Source organism: Mustelus asterias, chromosome 23, assembly GCF_964213995.1.
Source record: "Mustelus asterias chromosome 23, sMusAst1.hap1.1, whole genome shotgun sequence".
NCBI lineage: Eukaryota > Metazoa > Chordata > Chondrichthyes > Carcharhiniformes > Triakidae > Mustelus > Mustelus asterias.
The window spans coordinates 73001942-73022245 of record NC_135823.1 but is presented as its reverse complement, the minus strand read 5'-3'; the positions used below and the strand labels follow the sequence as shown (position 1 = coordinate 73022245).

The following is a 20304-nucleotide window of genomic DNA, read 5'->3' as shown; positions in this document are numbered from 1 at the left end:
AATGCAGGCAATTGGGACAAGCTTAGGGGTTTAAAAAAAGGGGTGGCATGGACAAGTTGGGCCAAAGGGCCTTTTCCATGCTGTAAACCTCTATGACTCTATAACCTTGCTTGGCATCCCCCAGAAGATTCTAAGATGAATTAAACTTTTTCTGTATGTTGAAACTAAGAAAACAGTGGCGACCATATTGTTAGCAAAAGTTACACGACAGAGTGAGGAGCTCTTACATACTGCACTGGAGCAGAAAAGTCAAACACCATAGCCTCCCCGGATCACAAGACATCTTAAAGGAGGATACATTAAGTGATATATCCTTCACTGTAAGAATACAATGCAATGCCACCCCAATTCATCATTGTACAGACAATGCTATCTAAACAGGGGTGGCAGCATTTGAATACAGATATTGTTTGGGCGGAGGCCCTTCTAATCCCAGGAGAGAAACAAATAGATGGAAATGAACTATCATATTTCCTCTTTATCTTCACAGAAAACATCCATTTGTAACTGGAGTTTGTTCAATTAGAATATTGAAAGTTGACATTGCGAAGTAAATTGTGCACCTGATCTCTCGTTTCTCATCAATGCTCATTGTCAACTGCTGGATCACCTTCATCCTTTCACTGGGCGATAATTTTGCAAGCTCACTGATTAGTTGCAGTTTATCTGTAACAGATTCAAATAAAACTTAGATCATAGAAAACTTGTTATTTCTTTCCTTTCACCAAGTTGAGTGTTCATGACCACAGTTTAATTTTTATTCAGTGATATTCAGTGATTATCCAGATGGTGTTGAGCAACATGCTATAAATTTGGGATCTTTATAAAGTTGACACAAAACTATAAATATTTACAGACCTTCTTTTTCCTCTTCACTGATTTCAGTTTCTGGAATGGAATACTGAGATAAACTTATTCCGGCCAAGGATGCTAACCGCAATGTAACACCAAGCTTCTTACGCCTTTTTGCTGCAGCTGATTAAAGAAAACATCATGTTCAGAAAAGATGTTTCAATCAAATTGTTTCATTTATTTTTAACTCTGGCAAGAATTCATGTTCCTGATGTGTTCGAGATAAGGTTCACCGCTGATCTGGACAACCTTCCGCTGTTCAACGTGATTTAGAATCTGTAAATAGACCGAATCAGCTTATCGTCACAATGATTTGTCCGTTTACCATCACCAGGATGGGGTCCGGATGTAGGATTGTTGTCAGTGCAGGCTTGATGGGCCGAATGGCCTCCTTCTGCATTGTACATATTCTATGATTCATACTACATCATGCAAACCAACCTCCCATCCATTGACTCTGTCTACACTTTCTGCTGCCTCGGCAAAGCAGCCGGCATAATTAAGGACCCCACGCACCCCGGACATTCTCTCTTTCACCTTTTTCTGTCGGGAAAAAGATACAAAAGTCTGAGGTCACGTACCAACCAACTCAAAAACAGCTTCTTCCCTGCTGCCATCAGACTTTTGAATGGACTTACCTTGCATTGTGTTGATCTTTCTCTACACCCTAGCTATGACCGTAACACTACATTCTGCACGCTCCCTCTCTACGTACAGTATGCCTACATACAGTTTGTCTATATAGCATGCAAGAAACAGGAAGGACAGGGAGGGAGGCAAGAGAGGGGGTGGAGTGGCACTGCTGATCAGGGATAGTGTCACAGCTGTAGAGAAGGTGTATGCTGTGGAGGGATTGTCCACAGAGTCTCTGTGGGTGGAAGTTCAGAGTGGGAAGGGGTCGATCACTTTGCTGGGAGTTTTCTATAGGCCGCCCAATAGTAACAGGGAGGGGGAGGAGCAGATAGGGAAACAGATCCTGGAGAGATGCAATAATATCAGAGTTGTTGTGATGGGAGACTTTAATTTCCCAAACATAGATTGGAATATCCCGAGGGTAAGGGGATTGGATGGGGAGGAGCTCGTTAGGTGTGTTCAGGAGGGTTTCCTGACACAGCATGTCAGAAGTTACAGAGGGACATAGATAGGATGCAAGACTGGGCGGAGAAGTGGCAGATGGACTTCAACCCAGATAAATGCGTCGTGGTCCATTTTGGCAGGTCAAATGGGATGAAGGAGTGCAATATAAAGGGAAAGACTCTTAGTACTGTAGAGGATCAGAAGGACATTGTGGTCCGGGTCCATAGGACTCTAAAATCGGCCCCGCAGGTGGAGGAGGTGGTTAAGAAGGCGTATGGTGTGCTAGCCTTTATCAATCGAGGGATTGAGTTTAGGAGTCCGGGGATAATGATGCAGCTATATAAGATCCTCGTCAGACCCCACTTGGAGTACTGTGCTCAGTTCTGGTCACCTCATTACAGGAAGGATGTGGAAAAGATTGAAAGGGTGCAGAGGCGATTTACAAGGATGTTGCCTGGATTGAGTGGCATGCTTTAAATGAGGATAGGCTGAGGGAGCTCGGTCTTTTCTCCTTGGAGAGACGTAGGATGAGAGGAGACCTAATAGAGGTATATAAGATGTTGAGAGGCATAGATCGGGTGGACTCTCAGAGGCTTTTTCCCAGGGTGGAAATGGCTGCTACGAGAGGACACAGGTTTAAGGTGCTGGGGGGTAGGTACAGGGGAAATGTTAGGGGGAGGTTTTTCACACAGAGGGTGTTGGGTGAGTGGAATCGGCTGCCGTCAGTGGTGGTGGAGGCAACTCAATAGGGTCTTTTAAGAGACTCCTGGATGAGTACATAGGATGGAGGGTTAGAGGTAGGCCTAGAAGGTAGGGATATGTTCGGCACAACTTGTGGGGCCGAAGGGCCTGTTTTTGTGCTGTAGATTTTCTATGTTTCTACGTTTCTAATACTTTTCACTGTCTGTTAATATATGTGACAATAATAAATCAAATCAAATCAAACATGTATGAAAATTAAAACGATAATGTGTACAGTACAGTTGCTGCCCAGTGAGAGGCCGCTGAGAATTCCAGTGGAAATAAATAGTTACCTTTTACATATCAATAAAAGTGAAGCTTGAATTAGTTCACTAATATTTAACTGATCGTACCACGCAATAGCAGAAATATAAAGGAAGCAGTATCTGGTTAGGTCAGACTCCCTTATTGTTTAAACCCTTAGCTCTTTTGTTCCAGGACTAAGAAGTCACACTATATTTTTATATGTAGCCATTTTTATCATGGCTAATTCCTAAAATTTTTAAACTGGACAATGACTGAAGCCATGTCTGGCTCTGACCTTGAACAATAGTAGCTTATCTGGTGGTGTCAAAAAAATCTGCATCTAGTTATCTCTGAGGAGATGATAATGACCTCTGTGGACTGTGGAGACCAAATACAAAAGCCATCTTCATTCATCACCACGACAGGCCAACTGGAGCCCAGTAATCTGCTAGGACAAAGGACCCTTTCACCCTGCTTTGTAATTTGAATGGTTGGATCATTAATCTCATGAATCTCAAAAGGTATACAAAGGAATGTATACCTTTTGTAAAAGCTAAAGTGGAGAGATAGGAGTTATCTAACATGACCACTCTTAACACTCCGAGCTCACAAACTCCATCCACCATCTTCTAATGACCAAGCCACAGCACAGAACCCATAGAATCCCAGCAGTGCAGAATGAGGCCATCCGGCCCATTGAGTCTCACCGAGCCGCCGAGAGAGCACCGCCCATTGGTTTACAATCATTCCTCTGGACCGTAATCACCTGCCGGTCGAAGTAGCTTCAGCATTCCCCCCTCCCCAAGCTTGGCAGCAGCGAGAGTGCATGTGGAAAGTAAAGAGTTAAAACATTTGCCAGTCAACTCAGCAAAACCAAGCTATGAGAACATAGAAAGATGCAGCTGTGTTTTGTACCATATGATAGAATCACGGGTCAGGTTGACCTGCTCCTAGTGTTTTCCCAGCCTGTATGTTTATACAAAGAACAAAGAACAGTACAGCACAGGCCCTTCGGCCCACCAAGCCTGCACCGATCACATTGTCCTATCTAGACCTTGAGAGAAATCTTTGTATCCTCACTGGCTACAGGGGAGGTCATGATGTGGAGATGCCGGCGTTGGACTGGGGTAAACACAGTAAGAAGTGGCTCTTGTTACCAAATAAACCTGTTGGACTTTAACCTGGTGTTGTTAAACTTCTTATTGTACAGGGGAGGTCCCAGAGGATTGGAGAATAGCCAATGTTGTTCCGTTGTTTAAGAAGGGTAGCAAGAATAATCCAGGTAATTACAGGCCGGTGAGCCTTACATCGGTGGTAGGGAAATTATTGGAGAGGATTCTTCGAGACAGGATTTATTCCCACTTGGAAATAAGTGGACGTATTAGTGAGAGGCAACATGGTTTTGTGAAGCGGAGGTCATGTCTCACGAACTTGAGCGAGTTTTTCGAGGAAGTGACGAAGATGATTGATGAGGGTAGGGCAGTGGATGTTGTCTACATGGTCTTCAGTAAGGCCTTTGACAAGGTCCCTCATGGCAGACTGGTGCAGAAGGTGAAGTCGCTTGGGAACAGAGGTGAGCTGGCAAGGTGGATACAAAACTAGTTCGGTCAAAGAAGACAGAGGGTAGCAGTGGAAGGGTGTGTTTCTGTATAGAGGGCTGTGACAAGTGGTGTTCCTCAGGGATCAGTGTTGGGACCTTTGCTGTTTGTAATACATATAAAGGATTTGGAGGAAAATGTAACTGATTTGATTCGTACGTTTGCGGACGACACAAAGGTTGGTGGATTTGCAGATAGCGATGAGGACCATCAGAGGATACAGCAGGATATAGATCAGTTGGAGACTTGGGCAGAGAGATGGCAGATGGAGTTTAATCCGGACAAATGTGAGGTAATGCATTTTGGAAGGTCTAATACAGATAGGAAATATACAGTAAATGGCAGAACCCTTAAGAGCATTGATAGGCAAAGGGATCTGGGTGTACAGGTGCACAGGTCACTGAAATTGGCAATGCAGGTGGAGAAGGTAGTCAAGAAGGCATACGGCATGCTTGCCTTCATCGGTCAGGGCATTGAGTTTAAAAATTGGCAAGTCATGTTGCAGCTTTATAGAATCTTAGTTCGCCCACACTTGGATTATAGTGTTCAATTCTGGTCGCCACACTACCAGAAGGATGTGGAGGCTTTGGAGAGGATACAGAAAAGATTTACCAGGATGTTGCCTGGTATGAAGGGCATTAGCTATGAGGAGAGGTTGGAGAAACTTGGTTTGTTCTCACTGGAACGATGGAGGTTAAGGGGCGACCTGATAGAAGTCTACAAGATTATGAGCGGCACGGACGGAGTGGATAGTCAGAAGCTTTTTCCCAGGATGGAAGAGTCAATTACTAGGGGGCACAGGTGTAAGGTTTAAAGGAGATGTACGAGGCAGATTTTTTACACAGAGAGTAGTGGGTGGCTGGAACCCGTTGTCGGGGGAGGTAGTGGAAGCGGATACGGTAGTGACTTTTAAGGGCGTCTTGACAAGTACATGAATAGGATGGGAACAGAGGGATATGATCCCCGGAAGGGTCGGGGTTTAGTTCAGTCGGGCAGCATGGTTGGTGCAGACTTGGAGGGCTGAAGGGCCTGTTCCTGTGCTGTAATTTTCTTTGTTCTTTGTTCTAGGCCAACCGCTTGTATCCCTCTATTCCCGGTCTGTTTATGTGTCTATCCAGATAAGTCTTAAATGTCGCTAATGTATCTGCCTCAACCACCTCACTTGGCAACGCATTCCAGACCCCCACCACCCTCTGTGTAAAAAACTCCCCCCGCACATCTCCACTGAACCTTTCCCCCCTCTTATCTTGACCTTGTGCCCCCTTGTAATTGTCATTTCTGCCCTGAGAAAAAGCTTCCAAATGTTCACCCTATCCATACCCTTCATAATTTTATAAACTTCTATCAGGTCGCCCCTCAGCCTCCGTCTTTCCAGGGAGAACAATCCCAGTTTATTCAATCTCTCCTCATAGCTAATACCCTCCATACCAGGCAACATCCTTGTAAACCTTTTCTGCTCTCTCTCCAAAGCCTCCACATCCTTCTGGTAGTGTGGTGGCCAGAATTGGACGCAGTATTCCAAATGTGGCCTAACCAACGTTTTATATAACTGTAACATAATTTGCCAACTTTTGTACTCGATGCCCCGTTTGATGAAGGCGAGCAGGCCACACACTTTCTTCACCACCGTTTCCATCTGTGCTGCCACTTTTAAGGATCTGTGGACCTGTGCCCCCAGATCTCTCTGTGTGTCGCTGCTCCTGGTGGTTCTGCCATTTATTTTATAGCTCCCACCTGAATTGGATCTACCAAAATACATCACCTCGCACATGTCTGGATTAAATTCCATCTGCCATTTCTCTGCCCAATTTTCCAGCCTATCTATATCCTGCTGTATTCTCTGACAATCTTCATCACTATCCGCAACTCTGCCAATCTTAGTATCATCCGCAAACTTGCTAATCAGACCAGCGACGTTTTTTTCCAAATCATTTATATATATATTATAAACAGCAGAGGTCCCAGCACTGAACCCTGTGGAATACCAGTAGTTTTAGACCTCCATTCAGAAAAACTCCCTTCCACTGCTACCCTCTGTCTTCTATGGCCAAGTAAGAAGTTTAACAACACCAGGTTAAAGTCCAACAGGTTTATTTGGTAGCAAAAGCCACACAAGCTTTCGGAGCTCCAAGCCCCTTCTTCAGGTGAGTGGGAATTCTGTTCACAAACAGGGCATATAAAGACACAGACTCAATTTACATGAATAATGGTTGGAATGCGAATACTTGCAGCGAATCAAGTCTTTAAGAAACAAAACACTTCTATGGCCAAGCCAGTTCTGAATCCATCTAGCTAGTTCACCCTTGATCCCGTGTGATTTAATCTTTTGTACCAGCCTGCCAAGATGGCTGGACTTGCAGATAGCGAAGAGCATTGTCGGGCAATACAGCAGGATATAGATAGGCTGGAAAATTGGGCGGAGAGGTGGCAGATGGAGTTTAATCTGGATAAATGTGAAGTGATGCATTTTGGGAGAAATAATGTAGAGAGGAGTTATACAATAAATGGCAGAGTCATCAGGAGTATAGAAACACAGAGGGATCTAGGTGTGCAAGTCCACAAATCCTTGAAGGTGGCAACACAGGTGGAGAAGGTGGTGAAGAAGGCATATGGTATGCTTGCCTTTATAGGACGGGGTATAGAGTATAAAAGCTGGAGTCTGATGATGCAGCTGTATAGAACGCTGGTTAGGCCACATTTGGAGTACTGCGTCCAGTTCTGGTCGCCGCACTACCAGAAGGACATGGAGGCATTGGAGAGAGTGCAGAGAAGGTTTACCAGGATGTTGCCTGGTATGGAGGGTCTTAGCTATGAGGAGAGATTGGGTAAACTGGGGTTGTTCTCCCTGGAAAGACGGAGAATGAGGGGAGATCTAATAGAGGTGTACAAGATTATGAAGGGGATAGATAGGGTGAACAGTGGGAAGCTTTTTCCCAGGTCGGAGGTGACGATCACGAGGGGTCACGGGCTCAAGGTGAGAGGGGCGAAGTATAACTCAGATATCAGAGGGATGTTTTTTACACAGAGGGTGGTGGGGGCCTGGAATGCACTGCCAAGTAGGGTGGTGAGGCAGGCACGCTGACATCGTTTAAGACTTACCTGGATAGTCACATGAGCAGCCTGGGAATGGAGGGATACAAACGATTGGTCTAGTTGGACCAAGGAGCGGCACAGGCTTGGAGGGCCGAAGGGCCTGTTTCCTGTGCTGTACTGTTCTTTGTTCTTTGTTTGTTTGTTCTAAGGGTTTACACACCGCTCCGAGACACCATCAATCGATGTGTCCCTCTCCTTTGTGAATTTTGATGCAAAGTACAAGTATACCAAGTCTCACACCAAAGTTGTTTGCATGACACTGTAAAGAGGGCTTTGATCTGAAAATTGTGGATGTCACCTTAGACTGGGATTGTGAATGGTGCCAGAACCACGTGAGCTCCAGAACAGCGGACATAACCGGGGTTCCCAGTGGGCAGAAAGCGGTTAGACTCTTTTTCAATAAACCATTATAATAGTTCAGACATTATAATTCTCTGTCTCTTATTTAACATTCTCCTGGACCATTAAATGGACAAAACAGAACAGAGTGTGAAAAGGAGGGGCTTCCCACAATATCCACAATCAACCCCCTTTCAGCTGATTATTAATTCCACACTGCATGGCGCTTTCCCCGGCAACAAACAATCACCATTTAAAAAATGATGACAGTTCAACGTCGTTTATTTAACAAAATTAAATCCCGTTATCCTGGTATCTCCAAGGTAAATGTGCGGATGGTGATCAGGGATTCAGGCTGATTTTAGCGAAAGCAACAGTTCCTAATCTGCCCCCTCTGCCATCCCTCCAATACTCTCCCCAACCTCGATCTCTGTCAAATCTCAACAAACAAGAGGCAGAGAAGCTGAGAGAGGCCACAGTGTGGCCCCAGCGGAATTCTTGGAGCCCTCAAACCACCCTGCTCGCAAAGCCAAGGTGCCAAATCCCATCAGAGCAAACAGACTCCGGGGATTAGGAAGTGGTGATGGAGAAAGTCAAATCAAGATGTTGAGCACTTGCTGCACTGCCCCTGTCACCCTATCAGATTGAGTTATCTCTTACATCCTCCACTTGGTCTGAAAGGCACTGAAAGACTTTCTGGATTGTTCCATTCCTGATCTGGTTGATGGTGAATAAGCATTTCCCCAATTATCCTCAAAGGGATAACACCGAGCCAGGAAACACCGTCCCCCTCCCCCGAAATAACCGCATTCCCCAGTGCCAGGCCGCCAGCTTAGCCCCCAGAATCACCCTGTTTCCTGTCCCAAAGCTAAGTGCCAAAGGATGGGGGTGAGTGGCCCTACTGCTCTCAGCCTGAGTCCCAGCCATCGCTCTCAATCTGAATTGGCCATGATAGACTGGGAAACATTACTGAAAGGAACGACAGTGGACAGGCAATGGCAGGCATTTAAAGAACGAATAGGTGAACTCCAGAAGTTGTTTATTCCTGTTTGGAGAAAGAGTGGTAAGGGAATTGTGGCTAAATCATGGCTTACAAGGGAAATTAGAGATAGAATCAGATTCAAAGAAAAAGCAGTAGGCCTGAGGATTGGGAGCAGTTTAAAATTCAGTAAAGGAGGACCTAGGGATTGATTAAGAAGGGAAAAATAGAGTATGAAAGTAAGCCAGAGGGGAACATAAAAACTGACTGTAAAAGCTTCTATAGATATGTAAAGAGAAAAAGACTGATAAAAACAAATGTAGGCCCCTTACAGTCAGAAAAGGGAGGGTGAACAGTCAGTGGGAGTGGTACACGTTGGTATAAACGACATAGGTAAAAAAAGGGATGAGGTCCCAAAAGCAGAATATAGGGAGCTAGGAAGCTGAAAAGTAAGACCTCAAAGGTAGTGATCTCAGGATTACTGCCTGCGTCACATGCTAGTTAGGGTAGAAACATCAGGATACATAGGATGAATACATGGCTGAAAAGATGGTGTGAGAGGGAGGGGTTCAGATTCCTGGGGCATTGGGACCGTTTCTGGGGGTGGTGGGACCTGTACAAACTGGGTAGGAGATTTTATTTCAGATGGGCAGCATGGTCAGTGCAGGCCGAAGGGCCTGTTCCTGTGTTGTAATTTTTTTTGGATGAAAGCGAATTACTGCAGATGCTGGAATCTGGAATCAAAAGGGAAAATGCTGGAAAATCTCAGCAGGTCTGGCAGCGTCTGTAAGGAGAGAAAAAAGCTGATGTTTCGAGTCCAGATGACCCTTTGTCAAAATGACAGGGTAATGGGAATCTATGCAAGGAGCAAATTTTTTACACAGAGGGCGGTGGGTGCCTGGAACTCGCTGCTGGGGGAGGTAGTGGAAGCAGATACAATAGTAACTTTTAAGGGGCGTCTTGACAAATACATGAATAGGATGGGAATAGAGGGATATGGTCCCCGGAAGCATAGAGGTTTAGTTCAGTGGGGCAGCATGGTCAGTGCAGATTTGGAGGGCCGAAGGGCCCATTCCTATGCTATAATTTTCTTCATTCTTTGTTCTTTGGAATGGGTTACACCTGGGCAGAACCAGGACTGATGTCCTGGGGGAGTATTTGCTAGAATGGTTGGGGAGGGTTTAAATTAAAATGACAGGGTAATGGGAATCTATGCAAGGAGTCAGAGGAGAGGGAATCAAGGACAAGAACAAAAGAAAGAAAGGGGAATGAGAAAAGAGAAATCAAGGACCAGAATTAAAGAGGGTTACAGTGAAAAATAACAGGAATGGGACAAGGAATGTTAAAAAGACAAGCCTTAAGACTTTATGCCTTAATGCACAGAACATGTGCAATAAAGTGGATTATATATCACATAGGTGGATGCAAATGATGATGATATAGTCGGGATTACAGAGACATGGTTGCAGGGATGGGAACTGAACGTCCTGGGTATTCAGTATTTAGGAGGGACAGACAAAAAGGAAAAGGCAGTGGAATTGCATTGCTGGTTAAAGAGGAAATTAACGCAATAGTGAGGAAGGATATTAGCTCAGATGATGTGAAATCTGTATGGGTAGAACTGAGAAAGCCCAAGGGGTAAAAAACTTTAGTGGGGGTTGCATGTAGAACCCAAACTGTAGTGGTGATGTTGAAGCATTTAATAGGAAATTAGAGACACATGAAATAAAGGAACATCTGTGTTTTTGGGTGACTTTAATTTACATATAGTTTGGGAAAATCAAATTAGTGACAAAAACATTGAGGAGGAATTGCAGGAGTGTATATGGGATGGTCTCTTGGAGCAGAACATTGAGGAACCAACTAGAGAGCAGGCCATCCTAGACTGGGTATTGTGTAATGATAAAGAAATAGGTGGCAATCTAGTTGTGAGAGACCCCTTGGGGATGAGCGACCGTAATCTGAGAGAATTCTTTATCAAGGTGGAGAGTGATGTAGTTGATACTAAGATTGGGTCCTGAATCTAAATCAAGGCAAGTAGAAGGTCTGAGGTGCGAATTGGCTTGGGGAGCATTATTTAAAGGGATGATGGTGGATAGGAAATGGTAAATTTTCAAAGAGCGCATGGGTGAACTGCAACAATTGTTCATTGCTCTCTGGTGCAAAAGTAAAATGGGAAAGATGGCCAAACCATGGCTTAGAAGGGAAATTAGAGCTAAGAAGTGGAATACAAATTGGCCAAGAAGAACAACGGAGCTGAGAATTGGGAGCAGTTCAGAATTCAGCAAAGGAGGACAAAAGGATTGATTAAGAAGGGGAAAATGAAGCATGAGAGTAAGCTTGTGGGGAACTGACTGTAAAAGTTACTCCAGGTATGCTTAGAGAAAAGATTGGTGAAGACAAATGTAGGTCCCTTACAGTCAGAAACGGGGGGGGGGTGGGGGGGGGGGGGGGGCGGGATTTATAATGGGGAACAAAGAAATGGCTGACTAACTAAATACATACTTTGGTTCTGTCTTCACAAAGGAGGACACAAATAACATGGCAGAAATGTTGGGGACACACAGGGTTTAGTGCTTGGGAGGAACTGAAGGAAATCAGTATTCGTAGAGAAATGGTGTTGGGGAAATTTTTGGGATTGAATGTGGATAAATCCCGAGGGTCTAATAATCTACATCCCAGAATATTGAAGGCAGTGGTCCTAGAAATACTGGATGCATTGGTGGTCATCTTCCAAGATTCTATAGAAACATAGAAACCCTACAGTGCAGAAGGAGGCCATTCGGCCCATCGAGTCTGCACCGACCACAATCCCACCCAGGCCCTACCCCCACACATTTTACCCGCTAATCCCTCTAACCTACGTATCCCAGGACTCTAAGGGACAATTTTTAACCTGGCCAATCAACCTAACCCGCACATCTTTGGACTGTGGGAGGAAACCGGAGCACCCGGAGGAAACCCACGCAGACATGAGGAGAATGTGCAAACTCCACACAGACAGTGACCCGAGCTGGGAATCGAACCCGGGACCCTGGAGCTGTGAAGCAGCAGTGCTAACCACTGTGCTACCGTGCCGCCCCTATAGCCTCTGGAACAGTTCCTACAGATGAAAGGGTAACTAATGTAACTAATATAAGGGAGGTAGAGAGAAAACAAGTAATTATAGACCAGTCAACCTAATGTCGGTAGTGGGGAAAATACTAGAATCCATTATACAATATTTAATAGCAGAGCACTTTGAAAACAGTATCAGGATTGGACAGTGCCAGCATTGATTTGTGAAAGGGAAATCATGCTTGACAAATCTACTGGAATTCTTTGAGGATGTAACTAGTAGAGTTGATGAAGATGAGTCAGTGGATGTGGTTTATTTGGACTTTCCAAGAAAGCTTTTGATCAAGTCCACATAAGAGATCAGCGTGTAAAATTAAAGCACATCGGATTAGGATAGTGTATTGAGATGGATAGAAAACTGATTAGCAGACAGAAAAGTGTGGGAATAAAAGGGTATTTTTCCAAATGGCAGGCAGTGACTAGTGGCGTATTGCGGGAATCTGTGCTGGGACCCCAACTATTCACAATGTATATTCATGATTTAGATGAGGGAACTAAATGTAATATCTCCAATTTGCAGATGATACAAAGTTGGGTGGGAGGGTGAGCTGTGAGGAGGATGCAGAGATGCTTCAGTGTGATTTGGACAGGCTGAGTGTGTGGGCATCTGCATAGCAGGTGCAGTATGATGTGGATAAATGTGAGGTTATCCATTTTAGTAGCAAAAACAGGAAGGCAGATTATTATCTGAATGGCTATAGATTGGGGGAAGGGAATGGGGAATAAGACCTGAGTGTCCTCATACACCAGCCACTGAAGGTAAGCATGCAGGTGCAGCAGGCAGTGAAGAAGGCAATTGGTATGTTGGCCTTCATTGCGAGAGGATTCGAGTACACAAACAGGGATGGCTTGTGCAATTATACAGAGCCTTGGTGAGGCCACACCTGGAATATTATGTGCAGTTTTGGTCTCCTTAACGAGAAAGGATCTTCTTGCTCTCGAGGGCGTGCAATGAAGATTTATCAGACTGATTCTTGGGATGGAGAGACTGATGTATGAAGAGTTATAGGTGGGATTCTCCAGCCTCCCAGCTGCTTGCTTCTCAGTGGTGGGAGGCAGTGCGCTGTTCGCTGGTGGTGGGATTCTCTGGTCCCGCTGCTGTCAATAGGATTTCCCATTGATGCCACCCTACACCGCTAGGGAACCAAGGCTGGAATGAAGTCAGGAGTTGGGTAGTCCTGTTGAAGCCTCGATTGAGCATCCATGAACAGGTTATTGTTGAGCAAGTGCTGCTTGATAGCCCCATTGATGACACCTTCCATCACTTTACTGATAATTCGGTGGGGGATGGGGGTGAATACCAGTGGCAGAAGGAGTTCACAGGAAGCCTTGGATTGGTCAATGAGAGAAGTGTGTGAAAGCTTTACAGAGACAGGGGGAGGCAGAGATGCAAAAAGAGTGACTGTTAGGAAAAGGTTGTTTCCGAGGAATTTGCATTTGCATTGGTAAACATTAGAAATAAAGTATAGTTTTAAATAGGCTTAATGTTTCTGTGTAAGGAAATGTAAAATCTAGAGTTAGATTCATGCGGACAAAGGTGTTTGCATGTGTGGGAGTTTGCTCCTTTCAAACTGAGCTTCTGTTGTGCTCAGAGACGATTACAGTGTGAAAAGTAAACAATCTGAGGCAGCCTGTGGCCATTGGGTAGCAACAGGGGCCCTTTTAAAGAACAAAGTACAAAGAAAATTACAGCACAGGAACAGGCCCTTCGGCCCTCCAAGCCTGCACCGACCATGCTGCCCGAGTGAACTAAAACCCCCTACCCTTCCAGGAACCATATCCCTCTATTCCCATCACATTCATGTACTTGTCAAGATGTCACTTAAAACTCACTACCGTATCCGCTTCCACTATCTCCCCCGGCAACAAGTTTCAGGCACCCACTGCTTTCTGTGTAAAATATCTGCCTCGTACATCTCCTTTAAACCTTGTCCCTCGCACCTTAAACCTATGCCCCCTAGTAATTGACTCTTCCACCATGGGAAAAAGCTTCTGACTATCCACTCTGTCCATGCCTCTCATAATCTTGTAGACTTCTATCAGGTCTCCCCTCAACCTCCGTCGTTCCAGTGAGAACAAACCAAGTTTCTCCAACCTCTCCTCATAGCTAATGCCCTCCATACCAGGCAACATCCTGGTAAATCTTTTCTGCACCCTCTCCAAAGCCTCCACATCCTTCTGGTAGTGTGGCGACCAGAATTGAACACTATATTCCAAGTGCGGCCTAACTAAGGTTCTATAAAGCTGCAACATGACTTGCCAATTTTTAAACTCAATACCCCAGCCGATGAAGGCAAGCATGCCGTATGCCTTCTTGACTACCTTCTCCACCTGCATTGCCACTTTCAGTGACCTGTGTACCTGTACACCCAGATCCCTTTGCCTATCAATGCTCTTAAGGGTTCTGCCATTTACTGTATATTTCCTATCTGTATTAGACCTTCCAAAATGCATTACTTCACATTTGTCCGGATTAAACTCCATCTGCCATCTCTCTGCCCAAGTCTCCAATTGATTTATATCCTGCTGTATCCTCTGATGGTCCTCATCGCTATCCGCAAATCCACCAACCTTTGTGTTGTCCGCAAACTAAAGTCCAAAGCTTTTTGTGTTTCATTATAGCTAAATATATTTGCAGTTAAAGATAGGACCAGGGAGCGAACATCTCTCAACCCTGCTGGGAGGAGGTGGACAGGCAAAGAAACTGCATACAGACAGACTTCCCAATGAACCAGATACAGTCCAGATAACCAGGGAATTGGGACAGAAAGAATGTCTTTGGAAGACTGAAGTTAAGAGAACAGAGACCAAGATATTGTTCAGGAGAATTCAAGAAGAAAGCAGATAAAGTGTTGAGTGAAAGAGACAGTTGCAGAAACCAGATTTAAAGTGGGAATGCAGACTTCAGAGGTAAATCAAATGTTTGTTGCCATCTTAATACAGTACAAAACCTGAAAGCAAAACTTTGATTGGAACAGTTGAGAGAAAGCATTGGTTGAGAGAGTTGAAAGTGTGTCTTTTTGAAAACAGAATTTGAAATTGCTCACTTGGAAGCTGGAATTTAGTGAGACAAGGTGACTATATGATAAGAATCATACGAGGGGTTTCTGAGGAGAAACCCACACACACTCATGGATTCAGATTGGAGTGTGTGTTTTGACATAGCCAAACTGCATATCTTAGAATCATACAATCCATACAGTGCAGAAGGAGGCCATTCGACCCATCGAGCCTGAACTGACAACGATCTCACCCAGACCCTATCTCCATGTATCCGACACTAAGGGCCAATTTAGGATGGCCAATCAACCTAACCCGCACATCTTTTGAACTGTGGGAGGAAACCGGAGCACCCGGAGGAAACGCATGCAGACACAGGGAAAGCGTACAAACACAGTCACCTGAGGCCGGAAATGAACCTGGGTCACTGGCTCTGTGAGGCAGCAGTGCAAACCACTGTGACACCATAGTTTAAGATATACTTTGTAATCAGTATTAACCTTAAAATGTGTACAATGTGTGACACTAAGGGGAGGGTAAAGGAGCATTGTATTGTAATCCAACTTTTTATATTTAATAGATTTTTTTGTTGCTAAATTGAATTTGTGGTCTGTGACTCTGTTCCTCTATGCTTTCTTAAAAAAAAGTAAATATTACGGTGTTTTGAGTGAGGGTTCCATTCTGGGATCTTCCAAGCCCATTATAACATCAAATGGATCGTAACACTAACGGATTGAGGGCAACACAGCAAGAATTTGGGATTGCAAAATAAAGATGGAATTAAATCAATACCTCTGCTATTCTGATACGCTGGGGGTGCAAAGGAGGCTGGGAGGCAGAAAGTTGAGCATGAACAAATATTGAAGGTCTGCTTGTTCCCTACACAGTACAATCATTCTTTAAAAATTGAATAAGGTGCAAATATAATGAAAGGATTGGAGAGCTGGAGGAAGGCGCAGCTCTGAGAGAGGGTAACACTACAAGGAGCACGTTTCCATTTGGGCCTCAAAATGCTAACTCTGTTTCTCTCTTCACAGATGCTGTCAGACCTCCTGGGCTTTTTCAGCCGTTTGGTTTTATTTCTATTTAGGGTTCCCATTGGGAATGGCACTCCAAGCGCTCCCTAAATGAAGTATTTAAATGGCCACAATAAAGCCTGCGAATCACAATATACATGTTAATGTAGTAGTTGTCTTCTGTTCACAATGGGGCCTGCTAAACACCACCTGTGTCTTTAGGCCTGTCTTCCTGATAAGGTACACCTCAATTATTTTGCCATGGAAGGTTCAAATTTATAAGCTAACAAAAATATATTGCTGGAATATGTTAGAAAAATAACCTGTTAGAAAGCTATCGCCTAGAAAGCTGTCATTACCTTTCCATCGTGCATCATTAATCTTGTTCAGAGTTGCTAAAGTAACCTCGTCAATATTTATCACTATTTTATGTTCTTTTGGTTCAGGTAAATCTTGTATACTAACTGGGAGGGGTTTTCTTGGTGGGACGTGACTTTCTTTTTTCAGTTCCTCGAGTTCTTCAACATACTTGTACTCGGGGTACGATTCCTTGAAGTAGCGGTAGAAGAACAAGATCACAGCAACAGCAAGCTGATAGATTTCTTTCAAACGCTGGCAAAGGGTCAATGTTTCTTCTCGGGAAGCATCTTCCTCAATTGGGACTTCTACTGACACTGAGTGACTCTCCGTGTTGTTGTCAGGCTCATTTCCCTGAATATTTATTACTTCCATTGATTTTGTGCCTTCATTTTGGCTGGTCATACTCACTCCCTCTTTAACTTGCATTTTCAGTTTTATCCCTTAGCTTTCCACAGGAATCCAGTTCTCTCAGCAGATTCCTCCATTGAATTACCCTCACCCAAGTTGATTTTAGACAGCTGTCCTCGAATTGGAATTCATACCTTCAGCGCTAATTTGCAAAACTAGAATAGTGCTAAAATGATCTGTCGTGATCAGCAAAAGTTAAAAGAACCATCCAACATTTTGATGGCTTGATCTGTCTGATTGGCTTTTAAGAACCATTATAAAACTATTTAGCTGTTTACTAATGTCGTTATTTTATTTATTTCCTCAAGACTCCTTGCAATCTGAGTCATGCCAGATCTGTTAATGAATAATTTTAAAAGTACACATTACAAAGCATGCTGAGTTCTAGAATGGTGTCATGATGGAATATTATTGAGATTCAATGAAGTAATAAAGTTTCAAACTATGAAAACATTCCAGCACGGAATGGCTTCAGAACATCTGTGTTGTGCACATTCCAACTCCTTTCAAATGGGTTTTTGGATGATTAATGCAGCATCCTGATGTCCCAGATAAAAAACCGGGGGATATTTTTCGGCAGAATGTGAAAGCTGTCACTAAATTGGTTCAGTGCCAATAAGACACTACATTCTGCACTCTCTCATTTCCTTCTCTATGAACGGTATGCTTTGTCTATATAGCGCACAAGAAACAATACTTTTCACTGTATGTTAATACATGTGACAATAATAAATCAAATCAAAATCAAAACATGCTTCTTTGACATAGAGTCATAGAGTCATAGAGGTTTACAGCATGGAAACAGGCCCTTCGGCCCAACTTGTCCATACTGCCCTTTTTAAAAAAAAAACCTAAGCTAATCCCAATTGCCCGCATTTGGCCCATATCCCTCTATACCCATGTAACTATCTAAATGCTTTTTAAAAGACAAAATTGTACCTGCCTCTACTACTACCTCTGGAAGCTTGTTCCAGACACTCACCACCCTCTGTGAAAAAACTGCCCCTCTGGACACTTTTGTATCTCTCCCTTCTCACCTTAAACCTATGCCCTCTGGTTTTAGACTCCCCTACCTTTGCGAAAAGATATTGACTATCTCGCTGATCTGTGCCCCTCATTATTTTATAGACCTCTATAAGATCACCCCTCAACCTCCTATGCTCCAGAGAAAAAGGTCCCAGTCTATCCAGCCTCTCCTTATAACTCAATCCATCAAGTCCTGGTAGCATCCTAGTAAATCTTTTCTGCACTCTTTCTAGTTTAATATTATCCTTTCTATAATAGGGTGACCAGAATTGCTCACAGTATTCCAAGTGTGGCCTTACCAATGTCTTGTACAACTTCAACAAGACATTCCATTTGTCGAAATTAAACTCCATCTGCCATTCGTCAGCCCACTGGCCCAATTGATCAAGATCCTATTGCAATTGGAGATAACTTTCTTCACTGTCCAGTCTGGATTTAACTCACCGTTTTGTCCTCATTGTTGGTAATCATGCTTTCAGTGGGAAAGGTCACTTTACTGACTCTCAGGAAAATGGTCTTGATACTCCCGGAAGTGCAGTTGATACCGCTTGCCTCACAAGTGAGATCCTCGCGTTTTCACACAGTTCCACCCTATAAGTGAATGTGGGTTCCAAAATGGTGTCCTTGATACACATGCGCATGCACACACACACACACACGCACGCACACATGCACACACACACGCACACACACACACGCACGCACACACACGCACGCACACACACGCACACACACACACACACACACGCACGCACACACACGCACACACACACACATTTCTGAGGGGAAGCAGCCCGCACACTATCATGGTCTCCTTACGTAAGGAAGGATGTAAATTTATTGGAATCAGTTCAGAGAACATTTACTGGACTGATATCAGGAATGTGAGGGTTGTCTTATGAGGAAAGTTTGGACAAGTTAGGGTTGTACCTGCTGGAGTTTAGAAGAAAAAGAGGCAACTTGATTGAAACTTTTAAGACGCTGAGGGGTATTGTCAGGGTGGATATGATGAAGGAGCAGCGCTCTGAAAGCTCGTGCTACCAAATAAACCTGTGGACTTTAACCTGGTGTTGTGAGACTTCTTACTGTGCCCACCCCACTCCAATGCTGGCATCTCTACATCAGGAGAGGCAGTTTCCTCTTGTGGGAGAATCTAGAACTAGGGGTCACTGTTAAAGTAAGGGGTCATCCCTTTTAAAACAGAGTTGAAAGATTTTTTTTTCTTTCAGAGGGTCACGAATCTTTGGATCTCTTCCCCAAAAAACAGTGGAAGCAGAATATCTGAATATTTTTAAGGCAGAGCAAGATAGAATCTTGGTAAGCAAGGGGGTGAAAGGTCATTGGCGATAGGCGGAAATGTGGGGTTAAGGCTGCATTCAGATTAACCATGATCCTATTGAATGATGGAGCAGGCTCCAGGGGCCAGATGGCCTTTTCCCATTTCTAATTTGTATGTATGTAAAATGTTTACCATGCATGCGGTATCATGCTGTTTACTGTTAACTGGATCCATGCCGGTTGGTGAAGTCAAAATTAAGACAGAATTTCCTTGCTGAGAGAGTTTATTGACTTTTCTCAGTGTCAACACCCCTCACATACTCCCAGTGTCCCAGCCATCCCCCATTTATACCTGTTCAAATATCCATCATCTATTTCCCTTAATGTAATTGACATTAATAAACTTTAACACTGTAACTAATGAGACTTTGAAAAACTATCTTCTTTAAATTGAAACCACAAGAACAATCTTTCAAACTAATTGAAAAGAAACAAAATCATTTATTCTTTCACCTTGTATGTCTCACACTATAACACAGCAATCATTCCTAGGTCCCATAATCCCTGATTTAACCTGTTTGTCCATCTTTACCATAGATAAATAATTACAAAGGAATCAAAGAAAATGTTGATCTTCCATATTCTCAATATAACACAAGGCATCCCTCAATATTTACTGAGAGCAAGTTCCTCTCTTTGTATAAACAGTCTGACATTTGATGACTTGCATCCACGCATATTATTTTGGGAATCTCACTTATTTCCAACATTTCGTTATGTGAACAAGGTCCAGTCTCAGCCTCTTTTTTAGTTGACAAATCAGGGAATGGTATCTACAAAGCATTTGATGGGCAAACTGTTCTTGGATTACCCCTTGTCTAGAATTTCCTTCCATGTATTTGGTACCTACACATCCAAATCTATTGCTCTGGTGAATGTTTCAGCAGCTAAAGTGCTTTTAATTTATTTTTTTCACTTCCCAGGCCAATGGACGACTTTAATTATTCTTCCCCACTGAGAATATAATAAATCCTGCTGTCCTCAAACATCCATCTGGAAGCAGAGCGGTGAAAATATGAAGTCATGATCTTGTCTGCGAAACCCACCGCTTCCGAGTTTTGTTCTACTTTGAGCCCACGCCAGCAATCCCGCGGACGTAAGAGTGGGCTCAAGA

At 43.8% G+C, this 20304-nt stretch overlaps 1 protein-coding gene across 1 annotated transcript in view; it reads right to left on the bottom strand.

The window, feature by feature from the left end:
- The window catches only part of tmc5 (transmembrane channel like 5), a 256340-nt gene that overhangs the window by 140671 nt on the left and 95365 nt on the right, over positions 1-20304 (bottom strand). Inside the window, exons 5-6 of the mRNA XM_078240932.1 lie at positions 859-975; positions 564-666 (exon numbers count right to left, since the gene is read on the bottom strand). Coding sequence (XP_078097058.1) covers positions 564-666; positions 859-975 — 220 coding nt within the window. The remainder of the gene's footprint in view (positions 1-563; positions 667-858; positions 976-20304) is intronic.